A 19,511-nucleotide genomic window follows, 5' to 3' on the forward strand; every position below is an offset into this window, starting at 1 on the left:
CCAAACTCAGAAGGCTTGTTATGTACTCTTAGAGTACACTTGGTGCACAACTGGAAAAAATCTTGTGGTTTAGATGAATCTACAGTATAGTCATATTTTACTGTGGGAATGTTACAAGACATCAAAAGTCTTACTATAGTCTAAATAGCTCAGCGTTACTGCTCCTTCCTCCCCCCTCCCCCTCACTGCATGAATGATCAGTTAAAGGAGGAAGACAGGCTTGTTTGTCTCTAAATGCATGCTGGCTGTTTTTTACCACCTTATTCTAGTCTTTTCTTACTTTTTTATTACCTTTCTTTGTTTATTCCTCTGCTGTGTGTTCTCTGTGTAGAGACTATTCTGTTTTCACTTACAAATTAAGCAAAAAGCAGTTGTCTCTTACTTTCTGAAGCGTTAATTCCCTCCTTGAGATTATCCTAATTTAAAGAAATGGCTTTCTGTCAACAAGAGAGAAACAATCAGTCTGAAGACTGCTTTTTCTCTTCTCCTTCCTTCTTTGCAAGTCAAACTCAGATATGTGCCTCTGGGTGTGTTTGTAGTTAACTGGGTTAAGATACTTTGTTCCACCTTATTTGGTGGTTTGGTATGGGAAGAGCTAACTCTTTGGGCTCAACAAAAGTCTGTTTGCTACCTCCTGTTGGAAACGTAGCTAAAGGATTTCTGGATGTGTCTGTGAGGAAAGCTGGAGGAGAGATTAATGAAGATGAACAGTTGATTGAATGCTTTTCTTCAGATCCTTAGGAGGAAGGATGAGGAGGCATGTGTTTGGGGGGGAAGTGAGCCGAACCAATGTGTTCAGGAGTTGTGGAGTTAGTTGTTAAGTTAGGAGATCTGGATAAGGTCCTCATTTTTAAAAACAAGACTTGCTTTTATGCCCTGTATTAACTCCGTGAAAGATTTTGTGGAAAAGTTTTTAGCAAAGACAATGTGCTACAGAATATGCAGATCAGGAAGTGAAAATATCTTTTGAAAAAGGATGAGTGGTATTTTAGTGTCCTATATTGCACTGTGATACAGGCGCTTTAATTTTATAGTATTTTCTCAGCGAAATGTCACCAAGCACTTAAACTTTTCTGTGGTGGAATGATGTAGCCAGTAAACAAAGTAATAAACTGGAAATGAGGTGCTTCCTGCTTAGTGGAGCTGTCACTCCAAAAGCGTTTGGGCAATGCTTCGGGCTTGGTTGCCACAGGTAAGTGCAGGTTGGGTGATAATGAGCTGGAGGTGACGCTGCTTCTTAGCCCGAGAGGAAGCCGTGCTGGCAAACACGCTCTGCTGCGCGGGGACACGTGCGAGAAGGTGCGTGTGACGAGGGACGCTAGCTCTGACGGGCAGGAAAGGGTGTGGGGGGGGTGGGGTGTCTGCTTTTCCTTTCAAATAAAACCGGCTTATTCTTTAAAAGAAAGAAAACGTAAAACTGTTCAGGGTGAAAAACCCCAACCAAACCAACCAAACTGACAGGTGGTCAGGATATTACACTCATTCCATTTATAAGGCATGAAGCCATCTAACTCTAATCTTTGGGGAGAACAGATTTGTCCTGAACACACATAATATATAGATGCAGTGGATGAGGATGAGTGAACAGGAATATAAGCCTTTTTTTTGGTTGGTTTGTTTTAATTGAGGGTGGAGATGCTTTCCAATACAGCTCTGTCCTTGCACCCATGAAATGGGAATATATGTTTTATTGATATATGAGAATATATATATAAGAATATATGTCTTATTAAATTTCTACTACAAAAATGTAACTTCGAAGAATTTTTAGCTTTTAGGTGCTTAACGTGTGTCCGCCCCCCCCAATAAATCTAAGGATATTAATTTATAGAATTTGAAAATCTTAAATTTTGGTTTGAAATGCCTGCTTATGTTAAAGTTTTCCTACCTGTTCTGCAACTCGTACCTAGATGTCAACAGTGAGACAAGTCCTCCTGTTGTAGAACTAGCTCTTGGGTTGGAAGAGTGCTTTTATTCGTGTTCAACAGTGAGAGTTCTTCATGCATGCCTGTTCCTCAGAGAGAACAAACCATACTAGTAACAACTTTGCCGTTTTCTCTTTGTTTAGTTGGTGTTGTCCATACTAGCCGCTTTCAGAGGGGCTCTTGTTGCTAAAACAGATGATGCTGGAGTGGCAATTAGGTGGATATTTTGGGGCTTGTGGATGTGCCAAACCCATAGGCTTGGGCTATATTACTGACCCTTCTGACCGTATTCTTTACTTGTTGAAGTGAGAAACTTTGGCATGCCAGATCAGATCCCTGGGCTGAAGCATATTAGGTTGGACTTTGTTGTTAAGGGCAGTGTTGAAACTATTATTGGATCTGAGGTCTGCCAGCTTGTAAATGTTTTTAAAAATAAGCTAACATTTATAAATACAGATTCTCATGAGAGATGTGAGCTTTTTGCCAAATGAAATTCTGCTTATTAAAATTAGAAATCTTCTGTGAAAACAGAGTAACTGACGGGAACAAACCAGCTATATGACATTTGTTAAAAGAACTTGCTTTGTCTGCTTCACTGATTACAAAATGTTTCTTTGCTATTTTGGCAAACGTCTACTAATAGCAACTGTTAAATGGTGGTGAAATAGCCATAGACTTTTATCCTATCGGCAACAAGTTTAGGATAACAGTCCGGCAGTTACTAGCTGTTCTTTTAGTCAATAAGGTCTTGTAGTTCAACTGTTATTATAGCTATAATAACTACTTCCTCCATTCTTAGTGATACTTGGTAAACTATGGTTTTTAGATTTTTGAAGGTGTCTCACATCATTGTCTTTCAAGGTGGTAGTAAATTGTTCAGTCTTTGCAGGTCATTTGTATTTAATGTTTAGACAGAAGCCAGTTTTTAAGTTTAAATTGTTTTAGAAGTGCATGTACAATTGCATGGTTACCTTTGTACTGCTGAGTACAAAAACTACATGTATAAGTAGGCAGTTAAGGTCGTCTGTAAACCTGGGTGAATGCAAATACAGAAGAGTACCTCTTGGACTTGGGTTGGACTTTGGAAGACTTCACATTCATTACATAATCTTTTTTTTTCTGCTGGTCCTGTGCAGGGTGGGATGACTATAGCTATAAGCACACAGCCAAAGCCATGTGCAGTTATTCTTGATCTGCATGCATAACTGTACCAAGATTGGAAGAGATATTTTTTTATAAAGGCTACTTGTAAACAGTACAATTGAGTTGTAAGACAGTCATGAAAGTTCTTCAGCTGTTCTTAACAATTCAGTGTTATTCTGACCGAATCAAATCAAACTTGCTTGTATTAATACATTTTCTTCCTTGTTAAATCGGCCTGACTAGTTCTTTTGGCTAGTGATTGTTGCATTACCCTTTAATGTTAGCTTTGGGACCAGAACTATTTAAAGTTGCTATCTGCGATGGTATTACTACATTGTGTTGACGCAAAATGCAAAGATGTAATAGGATATAGTATGAGGATGTTCTCAGGCATAATTTGGAGAGGAGACCTGTCCATGTATCAACGGAGGCAGATGAACACATGGGCAAGGAAGCACGCCACAAATGTGAAATACTAATGACACTTTCATGTCTGTTCTGAATGTAAGAATCCTTATTATGAATAAAGGTAAACAAAATAGTCTTACTGAGAAGTCTTCTGGACAACGTTGTTTCTAAAGAAACAATAAAGGTAATAATAATAGATAAATAACAATAAAGAGCAATAAAGGGAGTTCTTCAGCTCCCCCCCATACACATTTATTTTGATTTGACTGCTTTTCATTTTTGTGGGAAGGCATCCAATCTCTTTCTGTCCAGGCATGTAGTAGCCAGTAACCACAGGACACTTACACTTTTCTCTTAGCAGTGATCAATGCATTTCTCAAACCTATTGCCAAGTATGACTTTTTTGTTCCTAGGGAAAAAACAAGTTGGATTTTCTTCTGAGGTATAATAAAAAAGAGAACGTATCTGAAATAAAGAATCTCTGGTTGCACGAGCCATGTCATCTGTTTTACATTGTGTATCCTGTGAAGTTAGTGACTTTTTTTTCCATTAAGATCCCTGGGAAACGGGTTGGTAAGTAAGTCCATTTTGGACTGTGATCTTCTTTAGTGAGACTACATGCAGGTGACCGCTTATGCTAGTTTAACCTCTTAATGGTGCTGTGCACGCAGGGATTCTTTTGCCCACTGATAAGCCTTCAGGATTCTAGGGCATGTTTCACACTTCTCTGTGCTGCAATAAATTAAGCTTCTTTCTCAGGGTGCTGTGCAAGTATCATCTTGTTGTTGGGTATAATGGAGGAGGGAAGGGCAGAGAGAGAACTTCAGGGGAGTTGAGGATGGCGAGTATTAGCCCGTATCCTCAGTACAGTCCGTACCATGGTGGGAGGTGGTAGGGTGGTGGTGGTTTCTACGGAGGGTCAGGGGAAGGAGAAGGAGAAGTGCAGGAAGGAGCTGCTGTGGTCAGCATGCTCTCTTTTCAGAGTGATGGGAAGCCATTCTCCCCTGCCAGGTATTGTTCTCCTTGGTTCCCTGCCAGGGCACTAGCCCAACAACGTAAGTGAAACAAGCCACAGCTCAAACTCACACTTTCAGGGAGGTCAGCAAGTTTGGTACAAGGCTTTGTCGGTAGGCTTGGAGGGGCAGAGAGGGTGGTTAAGAGTAATATCTGAGTAAATGTGTGTGACGACTACTTGCTGAAGGCATAACTTCTGTGTTTAGCAGAGAGTGAATTTTTGATATGTTGGGGTGATGCTTTTTTTCTGTGCAGTTCTCTTTCAAGTCACAAGCATCAGTGCGTTTTGTTTGCATGTTAGATGTGAATATTTACAACACAGCGCCAGTAAGACATCCTATTTACTTGCTCTTTTTTGTTACAGCTTTTACTCGGGCCTTTAATTCTGATAAAGTTGTTGGACTTGTGGGGAGGGGTGAAGAGAACAAATACATCAAGAAGAGAAGAGGAGCTTTAGTAATTATTCCAGTGATGTGGAGTAAAAGAGGAGGAGTTTCCTACCTGTAGGAACTGAACAGGGGGGATAAAATTGTCAAGATCCATATGGACCGGGAATGCATGGTTAGGTCAAAGGGATCGGTCTCAACACTCATGCTGCTCAAAGGTAAATCCTTTTTTCTCTGCTGTATAATTCCTTAAAAGCGAGTCTTCAGCCATATTTAATGTGCAAGGTTTCCCACTTCAGATACCTTTTAATGAAAAGTATGGCTTTGTTCTGCTTTATTTTGAGGGGGAATCAGCTTCTTCCTTTTGAAGCACATGCTATTTGAATGGCCAAAGAAATTTTGTTTACCGTGGAGAAGCCACGAGAAGCAAAGTATCTGGAGGACCAGAATTGGAGGAGAGGGCTGGGTAATGATTGCTACCATAACTACACTAGTAGCAGTATTCACAGTGTAAGTGGTTACACCACGCTAACACAAGCAAGGTGTGGAGGACCTCTTTAACAGTGTGCATGCCATTAAACAGTGAATGAATAAAACCAAGTAGCCAGTTTATGAAACTGAAACAGGAGGAATAGTTGATAATACTAGAAAAATTTGAAGGTAAAGAACAGGACATCAGTGCAAAACTGCTAGAATACACATCTACCTCATCTTACATGGAGTGATTTAGTTCACTAAAATTGGCATAACCGGCTATTATTGTACTGCCTTTGGATGTTTCCTACTGATAGCCTTGCTGAATTAATGAGTTTCTCTGAGAAAGTATTTTTGGATCCACTAGAGAGAAAAGGTTAAGTGATGATGCTTGATATGCATTGTATGTTCTTTCATCCCGTCTTCATGTTGAGAATATATAATGGACTTTCATAAATGTTTTAAGACACTTTTTGTAAGCTGGCTGTATTCATCCTCAGTTAAGCTTCTAGTATGAAATTTTGAGCAGTTTTATGGTATGCACTGATTTTTTGTTTTGGTTTGGTTTAAAATCATAGTGGAACTGTTACCATCTGATGCTTACGACTTTTCTAGGTGTGCCGTAGACCGTATGTTGTCTTTCTCACTCAAGAAATTTGAGTTTAAACATCAGAGAAGGAAAACTATACATAAATTATTGAGACTGTGAATGGTATATCTTATCAGCTCTTTAATGTGCGTTGCAAGCATCAAGAACTGATCTCAGCTTTGTTCTGAGGAATTGAGCATCTGAGCGGGGAGAAGAGGAATAGGGTTGTCTACATGAGAGTGCTTAGTGGTTTTTATATTCTGCAAATTAATAACTCAATGCAAAATGATTGTTTCAAGCAAGGGATGCATTGGTAGAAGTGTGCTTTTGTTTTTAGCTTGTCTCTACAACTAGGCTGTGTAAACATGAGGTGCCATGAAGTCACTTATGCTTTGCTCCTTGGGAGTCGTGTGCACACCTTGCTTTTCCCGCACGAGGCAGGGCTGGAATCTGAACTAGAGTGTTTTTCTGAACTAGCTTCTTACTAGACATCCTGTGCTTTGGCACAGCCCTCCAAAGGCTGAAGTTGGGCGTTTTTTGTAATGTAGGGATGGTGCCAATTAGGTCTACTGGCAAGTGCCTCTGAATTGATGCGTAGTTGACTTGATACTGAGATGAATCACGCTTGGCTGCGATTTCCTGCTTTGTGAAATGTGTAGGAGTGCTTATTCCTAAAGTTTGTGTTAGGATAAAATCCATTCTTATCAAGACCTCATCTTTTTTATTTTAATAAGTGTTATCCTGTTTGTGGCAGAAGGTGGGTTAAAATACAGTCTGTTTATCTTGCTTATTACTCGTCATTTTGCACAGTATTAAAACTGCAAGGGTATTAGTATTTTAAGTGCAGCTACTTTATGATGATGATGGAATATGCAGCTTAGGATAAAGTCCTATGTATATCTCTGTGCTACTGTATTCTCTTATGTTCAGTCGCGCTAGCAATGTCCTGTTATTGTATGTATCTTGTGCCTCTGCTGGAATTTGTGGAAGAGTTTGAGATCAAACTGATAAATGAGTAGCGTGCTTTGAGCTGTGGTTTTTTTGGTGGAATTTCTAATATTGCACTTTCTAAACTTAGCATTTTATTAGGCCTGATGCATTCATTGCTGGGGTGTTCTTCCACAGACACAGAGCTCAGCTCCACATACCTGCGGCTGGCTTAGGACTGTAAGCTTAAAAGCTGGAGTGTCAACATGCTGTCCTACTTTTACTGTATTTGAAGAATATCAGGTGTGAAAAGGATCTTTGTGATTGCACTCCAGTGGCCCAATATGGAGAGACTGTTCAGGAGCATTATGGTGGGTAGGTATGCCTGTCATCTAGGGGCAGCTGCTCCTCACTAAAACATCGTCAGTTGGCCTGTAAAAACAACTGGTGGCTCCTGAATACTGTCTCTGCTGGCCCCCGTGGGAAGTGACTCAGGGTTGTTGCTTCTGCCTCTTGTTAGCAAAACTTTTCAACATGCTGTGTTTACCAATGTGATAAATATTCCTCTTACCCCTCCCGTTCCTCCCATAGATACTGAACAACTGTTCCACAGAAAATCATCTGAGTACTTTTTTCAAAGACTAGGTGGTTGCTTGATTAAGAAAACTTGAAATTGCTTTTTCAGACAACTGTGTAAACTACGGTGTTTTTATAGAAGTAAATGTTCCATGAAAGGAAAATACTTGGAAAGCAAACTGACGTAAAATATACAGGAAGCTTGAATGTCAGTGACTAATGAAATGGTATGTTTTGCATATAACTTTCTGTAAGGCACTATCTGTATCTACAGTCTTTAAATGGACCAACTACTAAAAGGTATCCAACCTTCCTCGGATAAAATGTCTGCTTTAAAATCTCGTGTAGGCTATGTTTTCTCGCAACCACAGCTAAATGATACTGCTATGTAAAATGTGAATGGGGAAAAGCCATTGTTCTGTGAAGTAAGTAGCATGTTTTCCATGCTCTTGAATGCGTGAGTGGGTGCTACTGGATTTTGGATGTGGTTGTGAAGTCTAGTTTGATCTGGACTTCTCATGGTTTCGTGGCATCTAATTACAGAACAACAGTTTTAGTCTTGTTTTGTGACGTGGTTAGGCTGAGAGTAAGATTTTTTTAATTTTTTTTTGGTGCCGATTATGTTAATATGGTGAATGTCATCTGACTTTAGTTCCTGTAAATAGGTGAGAACTGGATGAAACTGTTTAATGCAGACAACATGTTGTTTAGACTGCACCTAGAATAATACGCGCAGTTTTGAGAGTACTCGCTTGAAACAACTTCATAAATTAGTCCCCAAAAGCGCCCGCTAAAAAATTGAGGAGGGGGTCGTAAAAAATACTGAAGTAGGCTGCTCATGGGGTGGGTTTAAGAGCTACAGTAACGCAAGGAAGAGCTAGTGACGGGGTTTTCCTCCCCGCTGCGTACGCTGGAAGGGTGAGAGGGACGAGGCAGCTGAGCCGCTTCCGAGGGGTCTGAAGCGAGCAGTGGAAAAAGTGCTGTGGGAAGTTAGCGCGTGCTGGCTGGCGGGAGGACGGGCTGACGTCTTTTTCCACTCCAGATGTAAATATTCATCACCTCACACGCTCTGCCACTCGGGGCTGGCTCTTCAGAACGGGTGCCGTGCGCGAACACCGAATGCGTCGCGCCGACGTAGAGATGCCCGGGCGCCGTTCCCGACTCCGAGCTCCTGGCTGGCGCGGGTAGCGAAATGCCAGCGTGCCCCCCGGGCAGCCTGACCCCACGGCAGGCCCCGCCGGCCGTGCCCCGCTGCTGCTGGCGGCGGCTGGGGCCGGCTCGGCGCTTTCGGCGGCGTCACAATCCCCCTCCCAGAGGGAACGGGTTCAAAGCGGCCGCCTTGGGGTGTCGGCGGCCCCGTCCTCCGCCGCCTCGGCGGACGTTCGCCCCCGAGGCCCCGCGGGTGGGTGCCCCGGCCCGCCGGCAGGTCGCGCTCCCCGGCACCGCCCGCCCGCCCACGCGCGTCGGCAGTTCCGCGACAGCCCGTTCCCCGGGCGGGGGCACGCGCGGGAGCAGCGCTCCTTTTTGTTAACGGTAGCGCTCCAGTGCCAATTTTGGTGGTTTTTTTCCTCCCCCCCCCTCCCCGTTCACCTGCCCCGGCAGGGCGGCGGAGCCGGCCGGGGGCGGGGGGAGGCCGGGCCGCCGAGGAGGCCGGCGCTCGCCCGGCGGGGCCAATCGGCGCCCGGCCCTGTTGCTATGCGCGCCCCTACTCTGCCTCCTTTGTGGAAGGTGCCGTGGGCACCCACCCGCGCCGGCGGGGCTCGCTGCGGGAGCACAGGGCCGCGCAGAGAAGGTGTGTACCGGCAGGGAACCGGGCCCCCCCTCCGCCGCTCCCGCTTCCCCCGGGCGGGGCTGGCTGCGCGGGCGGCCCGGTGCGGGCCCTGGCTGCGGCGCCCGCTCTCCCCGACTCGGGGTGTCCTTGGATTCTGTGGCTGAGGATGCAGTTGAGGCGGGCGGGTCGGGGGGCTCCGGGAGGGGCGTGCGGGGAGGAGCGGCAGCGGGGAGGCTGGGAGGCCGGTAGCACCGGGCCGGACAGTCTTCCCGGGCTCGGAGCAAGTTCGAGCAGCGTAGCTGTAGGAGTAATCTGCAATTTTTGTTGGTGTTTTTCTGCGAGAGGTGGTTTTAAATCCGTCCGTGCTAAAGCGTGCCTCTCCGGTTGAGCTGAAGAAGCGTGCTGTACTTTAGTCGGTAAATAGTTCCTTTAAAAAAACCAAACAGCTTCACCGTATGTTCTTCCTTTCGTTCTGTATATCGAGCCTATGAAAGGTTGGATTTTTGTGAGGTTTGGGGTTTTTTTTTTTCCCCAATCTCCCTTTAAAGGAAAGTAATGGACAGCCTAAAAATTAACTCTGTTAATTCATTACATTGTTAGGGCAAGGGTATTAAATGGCCTGGAACAGGAGGGGAATATTTTTAAGCCTTAAAAGTGAGACATCTAGTTAAATGCCAAATCTGCTAACAGTTGTAGTTAGTGTAGCCATATGTAACTGCTTGACTCTTCATTGTTATGGAGAGGGGAAAAAAAAAACCTCACCCCCTCCCAAAAACACCCTGCAGCTTAACTGAGTTTCTTCTGTGCCTTGTTATGTAGGTCAAGTTTCTCTCTCTTTTTTTTTTTTTTTTTTTTCCCCCTTTCCTCCAGCAGGAGGAAACTATTACAGTATTTTGATTTCTGCTGGAAACAATGCATGAAAGCATTATCAGCCCTTTGCCACTACTTGTTTGTCTTGGGGCAAATGAAGCTGATGCAAATATGTCAGCTTTGGAGGTAACTAAAAATATGTATTTTTAATTAGCTTACTGGTTGCTCAACTATATGCTATGTTTAAAGCTAATTAAATAGCATACTGAACTCAATGCTGAATTGAGGATTATCCATTCCTTTTTATGCAAACCTGTTCTCTAAAAATGCAAATGTTGTTCCAACCAAGTGCTTGCATATATTTTCATCCTGGGTCTAGAGCTTGTTGGTATTCCTCTGAAAGGTACCGGTGCTCTAGCTTAAGCGAGCCTGCTGACATTAGATGTTCACCTCCTGATGCAGGAGGAGGAACAATTCCATTAGTGTACTCTCATGGTTTGTGTGGGAATATCAGTTTTGAATCACTGAAGCATTGCTTTATAAAGTAGTAAGGAATTTTTGAGAGGACAAAGTGAAATTTCATAATTGCATATATTAAATTTTAAATGTGTTAATTTAATGTCTGCCATTTTGCTATGTAGAAAATTACCACATATTAGGAGAGAGGAAGGCAAACTAGATTCTTGGCTGAAATTCTGTTAAGCCTTTAAATTTTGACCCTATGTAACATTTTATTCTTTTGAGTACCAGAAGACTATTAAAGCTTAATAACATGACTTACAGTGTGGAAACTTGTAAATAGCTGAATTGTGCTGTGTGACACAGTTCAATTCTAAAACTATCAAAAATGTTCTTTTGTTTTATGCATTCAAAATTCCGTAGTGGGCTCTGGTGTCCATTTTAAAATGAGCAGTCTTTTACACAGCTTGAGAGTTGTAATGTCCTCATTTATCCTCCCAAATAAAGTTTAAAAACAGTTTTATGGGCCTGGCCATTCTCCCAGAAATTTTTCAAATGAGAAGCATATATTGTCTCTTTTGTAACTTTTTTACTTTTGCAGGTTACTGTTTAACTGCTTAAGGGCAGGCCTTGTAGGTGAAGGTTAATAGCATTGGAAAAATTACCAGAGGAGCTTCATGCTGCTCCACCATCATCAATTTCATCTCAGTTCTTTCAGAGCTCCTTGCATTTCTGATGAAGAAGTACAGTCTCTGCCTTGGGTCTGCTAGCCTTATTCCTTTCGCTCCACCTCAGCCTCTAAATAATCTGGACTGCAAATACTGAAACAGACCTACCGAAGCTGGAGGTAGCCTCACTAGCTAGGAGGAGGATTCTGGGTGGCCAAACGTGTTCTGACAAAGTTCCACAAGATAAATTACCCACCACTTAGATGACAGTGAACAGGTTGTAACATCAAAGTTTTGAGAGATGGAGTAGGAAAGCACAAAGAGAAGATGAATACAGAAAGAAACTGCAGTAGAAGAGGTCAGATGTCATGAAAATAGTTTGCTCTGGGCTTTTTGTTTTGTCTTTTTCTTTATTTCAGGTAAAGTAATGGGATTCTTAATCTACATTCCTCACCTGAGGACACTTCCTAACAAGTCCTATGCTTTTTTTTCCTGTGTGCTTTTTTAAGTACCCTGACAGCTAGTTCTGTTCTAGCAGCAGTGCTGCAAAGTTTCCAGGTTGTAGGTGTGATTTCTAACTGATATGATGTTGTAATAAAGTTATAAGAGTATCAGTTCCTATTGAACCTGCATATTATATATCTAATGTTTAATGTGTTGTCCATTACAATAAAATTCTTGAATTCTTGAGTGTTTCTATCTCTTCTCCTTGTGAATATTCTTTAAAAGCTTTATTATTAACAGTGCATTTGCACTGTTTGATTTGTTTCTCATTTTCTTCTTTTTCAGTTATTCGGGGGGGGGGGGGGGGGAAAGGCAGCTCAGTGGCATTAGTAGGTGCCTCACATGTAGGTAGAAAATGTGCTTAACAGTTCTTCCCCCGTGTGACTGTATTTATCCTGGGCTTAGGTATGCCATCAGTGTTCACATAGCTTCTTGGAGTTGAAGCAAGTCTCTGGAGTTGATACAGCTTGATAGTCAGAAAGCTGCCCTGGATGTAATTCACCAAGCCTTCACATATGAAGTGAATATCTGTAATGGAGACTTTTCCTGAACATGCTGAAAGAAAAACCTTTTCAGACACTTCTAGACTGTTTAGTTCCATCATTCTCATTGGAACCAGAAGTAATGAAACTGTCTGGGTTCTTGTTTTGATACAGTATCACATGGGTCTCTAAACCATTGCATTATATCAGATCTATCCTATGCGCGTGCGGTTGTACCTACCAAATCTCTCATCTTTGTAGAATCTGAGAAGGCATCTTAGCCAGTGCTGTCTCTGCACCAGGTCTTGCCATGCTGAGATTGCTAGTGCATATAACAGGCTGCTGGTCTGCTTGTCATCTGAATGAAAGACTGGCCTGGAAAATACTGTCTTGTTATCTGTATGTGTGAATTAGTGTTCTGATGCTCTGCAACTCTCCTTCCATATTCCCACATAAATACTTTTCAAATTTTTCTTCCACTGATAAGTTTGGAGGATCTGAGCTTTATTGGCTGTACCTGTGAACAGAGTGCTCTTATACATGATACAGCATTTAAGGTGTTAAATGACTGAAATAAGAACTTCCTGCTGAAGGCCCCTTACTTGCTCCTAATAGTACTGGTTTGGGTTTTTTTTTTCCTGTGAAATAGTTTTAAGGAACAGTAAAAGAAGCAGTCATGTTGTTCCCCTTTTGTTGTTGTGTAGCCTCCGACTTTCTTCTGAGAGCATGATGAGTGAGGAGCAGCAAGACTAGCCTGCTTTCCTAGGACTAGACTCGGAAACAGTCAGTATTTTACTCTATTCTGTCATACAGATCTGAATGAAGATAGTGAAGTCAAGATAAGGTGAAAGATTTTTAACTCCAGTTTTAAACTTGGAAATGTGAGAACTATGTTTTTGTTTTCTTAATGTGTACAGCTAGTAGACAAATAGATTTCAGATTCTCTTAGAGGATAAAAGGCAGTATTTCCTTGCTAGTAACACGTAGTTGAGTCTATGCTATTCATACTCTTAAATAAAATTACAAACCTGTTTTCTTCTGCAATGCTGAGAAGATGGGATGTAGAAGATTGAGGGATGCTGTGGAACTTGGGAACATAACATATAGTGGAGTGTGCTTAAATGGGAGGAATACAGCCTGTCTTGCAGTTCAGTCACATCATCTACTGTCTGATGAAATTGTTTTCAAACTGATGTCTCTGACAATAAAGCTGCTGCTTCCAGAGGTTGGTGTCTGCATAAGTCTATGCTTTTTCCTTGGTGAGAAAGGAGAATATTGACCAAGTTTAAGTAATGGTGGCCATCCTACCTGAAAGATAACTGAGCTCTCGGATGAATTTCCACATTAATTAGAAGATTTACAGAAGGGCTGAAGGTGGGGAGATAGATTCTGCAAACTTAAGTAGCAAGCACCAGTGCTAATAAGCAAGACTGTTGTTAAATAGTTAATAACAGATGGCTGAACTTCTGATGCAAATGATCAGATAGAACAAGAGAAGTTCTCTGCATCCTGACCCAGCGACTCCTCACTGCTGCCATGGCAACTAACACTTTTTTTTCCTCTCCAGTTTTAGCTGAGTTTATGAAACTGAAGATAACTTGTTGGTTTTACGACTTTAAAAAAAATTTTAAGAGGCAAAGCAGACCAGCAGGAGGAGGAGAGAATGTGGATGTGAATTCCTAGAGGCCTTGTGTATTTTAGTTCCTATAGGATCTTTCTAAAAGAAGTCTGAAGTACGGTACACTTTAAAATGCCTAGCAGTTAAAGCATTAGTTTAAATACAAAAGGTTATAATCTAAGCTGATCTATCTGAATCCTTTTCATTTAATTTAATGTGAAAATTACCTACTGCAACTCAAGTAGTATTGCAAAGGGGAAAGGGAGAAGGAGGTAGGAAGCTCTATGTATTTGGCCTGGGCCTGGTACGGAGGAGCAAGGAAGAACCTGTAGCTCGTGGGGTGGATGTGGCCTTTCATCTGACTTGCGGCCGGGCGTTTGTCCTCCTCGGTGAGAGTAGGGGAATGTCACTGTAGGACAGTGGAGGTCTGTAGCGGGGGCCACGGAGGGGGTTGAAGCTGTTGCCCACTGGACATTGTAGGACCTTCTCTGCCCCTTTGGTTCAATTGTTAAAGACTGGAAGAGTGTTCTGGACAAATATCGCTACAGCCCTCCTTTGTCCATGCTCTTTTTGCTAAGGTGCTTGCCCTTGGCTGCTCTGAGCAGGATGCTAGAAGGACCCTGCATGCTATCTTTTTATTTTTATAGCAAAGTTACTTTGCAGTTCCTGTACCTACTATAGTGAAATGCAAAATAGAAGGTTCAATATCTCTTTCTCAGGTAGGACACCTGAAGGAGTGTTGGTGTAGACTAAACTTCATGGCACTGAAACTACTGGAGGGAAGTGCTTCTGAGGCAGGTTTTGATCTCGTCCCCCGGGAAAGCCGTGAACAAGACCTGTGTATATTACTGAATGCAGGTCACTTCTCACAAAGCATAAACAACCTGTTGTAAGTCTGTTTTATCAATGCTGTTAAGAACACATAGTTTCTTCAGTGCTTGCTGTTTTTGTGAGGTACACCTATGCCTGTGGGTCTTACACTACAACAGTGGCTTCTTTACAGAATGAAGCCCTTCACGTAGGTGTGTACCGAGCCACTATATTCTCAGACTGTATTTCTGTGTTTGATTGTCTAGATGGATTGAGGAATTCTTCAGCCTCCAAGTGTATAACTCAGTCATAATATTACTTTTAAAGAGAAGGGAAGCAAATTCCTGGAGTTCTTACCTGAAGATTATTTTTTCTAATCTGTGATATAAATTAAGAGGGACATTCAGGTATCATGTTTTGCTGGGTATTACACAAGCATGGAACAAAAGACCATCCTCACCTCAGACCCTATGCAAGTATCAAACATGAAATCAATGACTTCCAACAGAGGGCTGTAAGGAAACAAAGGGATAATACTGATGAGACAGATAAACTCTGCTCCCAGCCTACAGGCTAACAAGCCTTTATCACTGTAACAGAGAAGCTGGAAAGCAGACTCATTTTGCATCAAGTGTGTTCTTCCCCACTATAGGACAACACAGGGGAGAGGAAGTACAAGTGATTAAAGTAATCAGAGGCTAATTGGAAGTTTACTGCAATAGTGAGTGGGAGACAACAGGAATGACGGTAAGCCGTGGAAGATCTTGAAAGTTAAAAAAAAAAAAAAAAAAAAGGGAAAAAAGTCACTTGCTTGTTATGAAAGACGATGTTTTGAGAGGCAAAAAAGACAACAGGAAAATATGGTTTCCTGTTAGACACCGACCAGACATATCTTCCTCACAAGTCTGGATGCTGGTGAGGCATAATCTTTTCTATGTCTTTTTTGACACTCATTTTCGGTGATGAATTCCATGAGAAGTCCTGCGGGCACTGCTGGCACTTCCCGGAGCAGGCAGATAAGGCACTGCCATCTGCTAGCCAAAGCGCGGGTGGCATTCATGTGGGCTGTGCCCAGCCCAGAGGTCCCCACTGGCAAGGCATGTTTCCAACTTCATCAAAGCTTGGACTGTGAAGAATTTATCTGAGGAAAACCTTAGGATTTCAGACAGTGTTTTTCCATAGTCAAGAGTAAAACCAGCTCACACTGAAAGCAATTCTTTAAATGCTATTTCCTAGGGATCCGGCCCACCAACAAGGACGTAGTGAACCCAATTTGCATGTTTTTCTGGGGATAAAGAGGGCATGTTGCTTGTTGTCTGGAGTCCCGTGCCAGATTCTGGTCCTTTCAAGATCAGCCACTAATTCAGATGGTAAGAATAAAATGTTCTGTGCTAAAAATCTCTCAGATATGTTTTCTTACTAGTTCTTGAAGATAAGTGATTGCAAAAATGGGCTGTTTACAGTCACAGCCAATGTAGTCATATGTTCCTAAATGTAAACCTAAAATCTTTTTGACTATACTCTTCTACACTTCTTTGTTATCTCTTAAAAAAAGATCCTCTTCCTCCAACAAAATTATGCATTGTTTTCACTTGATAGTAATGAAATTTGTTCTCTTTACTGATTTCTAACAGCAAATCTCTGTATAATCTTTTTGGTAACTTAGAGGGTTGACAAAACAAGTATGGTCGTCAGGCATTTGGATTCTGTAATGTTTGTGGGGGCTTTTTTTTTTTTTTTCTGATGCTTAACTTGGAGCATTCGCAATAATTTATTAAATCTATTAAACCTGATAAGTGGGTGAATCCTTAATGTTGCCTGAACTATGCTAGTAGCTGATGTGTAGCAGATCGTGACTTTAGGCATTTCTGAGCTGAAGGCAGCTTGGAGCAATTTTCCCTAAAAGAAAGTAATTTTGACATCTTCTGATGTAAGTTTCATTGAATATTTACTTTGGACATTAATACCTTTTCTGCTGGCCCCAATTTCAACTTTTTTTTTTTTCCCCTGCTCTGTGCTTTTGATTAAATATGTATTTGCAAGTTATCAAGGAGAAACTAAAGTTGGGTTTTATCTGTTTATCTGTCTTTGCTCATGTCAGTTGTTTTTTGCACAGAATACAAAAGAGGCTGTGGAGGGCCTTGAGCTTTGACTGGATAAAAACCGTTGTTCCTCATACGCTGCTCGTGTACACTATTTTTAGTGTAGTGTTTTATTTTTCCTAATAATTTATTGCTCTGTCTCTTGACTCTTGGGTCACCTGATTTTAGAGCAGGCAAACATAGAGGTTGGATCCTTTACTAGTCTATAAACTGCTAGTGTATCCTGAGGAGCAGGATGGTGCTGCTGCTGGTGAGATGGGGTTGGAAGTGGTCTTGGAGGGGTGAGCCCTGTCCCTTCGGTTCTCTGGAAGGCACGTTCTAAGAATACGCAGTACAGGGTGTTACAAAACACACGTGCAACCAATAAAGTTGGAGCGGAGGCCAGGGATGATGGGTGACTCGAGGTCAGCGCTGTGCAGGGAGGCTTTTGCCTGCTGGCCCTCACCGTGCCTGTCTTCGCTCTGTGCCAGCAGCGGCGCAGTCATCCATGAACTCACTTTTTCCCTTGAAGGGAGAATTGTTTTGAAGAGATACATTATGAATACACCGCTATTATTCTTGCTCTAGTAGTGTTAATTTTGGCACTTTGTGCAAGCGTCTTGCGCCTAGGATTGTCATAAACTTGTTTTGTTCCACGAGGTGCCCAGTGGCTGGATGTTTCTGGGGGCCTTCAAAGCGGCAATGCAAGCCTGGCAGGGTGGTTGAATGAACGGGAGAGGGAAAGCAGACACTTAAATTTTATAAGTAAACAAGTATGTTATTTGAAATTTCAGTGTTCAAGTGGGTCCAGTTTTAAAAAGGTGCTTTGCAAGATGCATGTGTGTCTGGAGGGAAACCTAACAAGGTCTGAACGCTCTGGAGTTTCACTAGTCTGATTGGATTTTTTTAAATCTTAAAGTAAATCTGAACTGTAACAAGATAAATGTCACTCAGCTAGATCCTGGTGATTCTTCAAATTGTGTGAAAACAAAGAGGAACAAAACCTGCATCCATCAAGCTATTCAGTACTTGCACAGATGAAATAGGTCTAGACATGCAAAATGACTATTCTGATGGTTTGGATTGAACTAAAAGTTCATTACTCCCCAGGCAGTTGCAGATTTTCAGTTCCTGGCCCATGAGGTCTTTTCAGCCTCATGGAAAACTGCAGACTGTCATCTTCTCTAGAATTTAAAAATAAAGCAAAATAACTTTCATCTATCTGGATCTTGGGTTAACTGATACTGGGATATCGGCTGACCTGGGTAACGGTGCTGGCATTCTTAGGCCTTTCTTTTCATTCATAACATTGCAGTTTTTATAGGTTCCTCTAAGACAACAGAATATTTGAACTTGAGTGTTGTGCGCCCTTGAGGGAGAGGGGTTGCTTTTTGGGTGGGTGCGGGGCTTATCGCTGCACTGGTGAGTTGCTGATAGCAGCTCTTTTGCACTCTTACCAAATTTGTAGTGCTAGTAATGAAACCAAAACTTTTTGAAGATATGACACGTAGATTATGATCAAAATTCTTGACCTTGAAGAAGTGACATGCTAATCATGCATGTGGGAGGCCTCAGTTAGTTTGGGGGTTTTTTTTTTAGTAGTCTTTTAAATAGAGTAGACTACTTTCACCAAAAAGTGGACTAGGTCATAGATGGTTTTCTTTCCAAAACACCTAGACTTCTGCCCATCCCCATCCCACAGCCTTCTCTGGCTTACTGTTGGTTTGGGGTTTTTTGTTATCACAGTAAAACTGAGAAAGTATGTATTAAAAATAGATACTAATAGGTAACTTTGAGATTTTCAACATACAAGAGGTGCCTCAGCAGTCTCTACAAACAGTTGTCTTGTATCTTTCTGTACATTGAAAAAAGATACTTTTCAAGAGATTAAAAGCAGAGAGGAATTACCAGGGATGTCCAATTTGTGCAAGTTTAAATTAGCTTATTAAAGTCAGTAGTTCCTGACTTCAGAGTCTGAAGATCATGGCTATCAAAAACCATCGTTTGGGCTTGTTGGCACCTGATGGCAGCGTGAAGATGAGTGGCTACTGGTGTTTGAAAGTTTTCGGACTGTGTGGAAGGCTGAGTGCTTTAGTACTTAAAAAACTTCACTTGCTTTGACAACAATATTGTGTTGAAGGCTCAGTGCTTAGTGAAGGGTTTCCATAATGTGTGGTCCCATAAGTCAACATGGTACTTTTTTCCAGGGGCTTGCCCTGACTCCAGCGGCTGTCCCTGACTCCAGCAGCTGTGGCATTCCTACTGATTCCACCCCAAAATGAGTCAGTGCTTTCACATTGCACTTTTCAAATTCACTCTGGTTTATCTTCAAGAAGTCTGACTATGGTCTGAAGCAAATTGCACATGATGTAACCATTCTTTTTCTTGCAGTGATCTCAGGGAGGAAGAATACCAGTTTGTGCCTGGTGATTATAAACCAAAGTGGAACCTGTGCTCCCACAGAGCGTAGCTGGCCTTCCCCAGCAGGAGTTGTGTGTGCTCCCATTACAGTTTTGTTCAGGCCCTTAATGATGCTTTCAAATCATTCACTCAAAATCTCTTTGAGGGCTGAAGGCTACTTTACATTCCTCCTCAGAAAAAATGTGTTGTTTTATCATCATTAACAGGAAAATAAGCACAAGAACACTTGAAAGTATATTGTCAAAGTTTCTATGCACAATAAATATTTGAGGTGATGAGATAAAGCATGGAATACCCCAAAGAGATTAATTTTTAGTGTTAGTGGGGAAACTTTAAAACCCAGCATTTTTTGGCAAGTGTAACCCTACATCACTGTGAATGCTGTTCCCAAAGATACTTATGTATATTGTGAAGATGATAAGCTAGAGAGGAATAAACCGAGTTA

General features: G+C 42.0%; 1 protein-coding gene across 9 annotated transcripts in view; it reads left to right on the forward strand.

Annotated features, from left to right (window-relative positions):
* The window catches only part of FAM214A (family with sequence similarity 214 member A), a 49,559-nt gene that overhangs the window by 3,744 nt on the left and 26,304 nt on the right, over positions 1-19,511 (forward strand). Inside the window, exons 2-3 of one of the 9 annotated variants that reach the window (XM_030013024.2) lie at positions 3,890-4,049; positions 4,855-5,094. The exons of 2 other annotated variants lie outside the window; for them this stretch is intronic. In XM_030013024.2, coding sequence (XP_029868884.1) covers positions 5,034-5,094 — 61 coding nt within the window. In that variant the 5' untranslated portion in view covers positions 3,890-4,049; positions 4,855-5,033. Of the gene's footprint in view, positions 1-3,889; positions 4,050-4,854; positions 5,095-9,159; positions 9,235-15,810; positions 15,935-17,305; positions 17,407-19,511 lie in introns of those variants that run through there. 6 more of the 9 variants (XM_030013020.2, XM_041123303.1, XM_030013022.2 and 3 more) reach the window with 6 other exon arrangements.

Source organism: Aquila chrysaetos, chromosome 5 (genome assembly GCF_900496995.4).
Source record: "Aquila chrysaetos chrysaetos chromosome 5, bAquChr1.4, whole genome shotgun sequence".
Lineage (NCBI taxonomy): Eukaryota > Metazoa > Chordata > Aves > Accipitriformes > Accipitridae > Aquila > Aquila chrysaetos.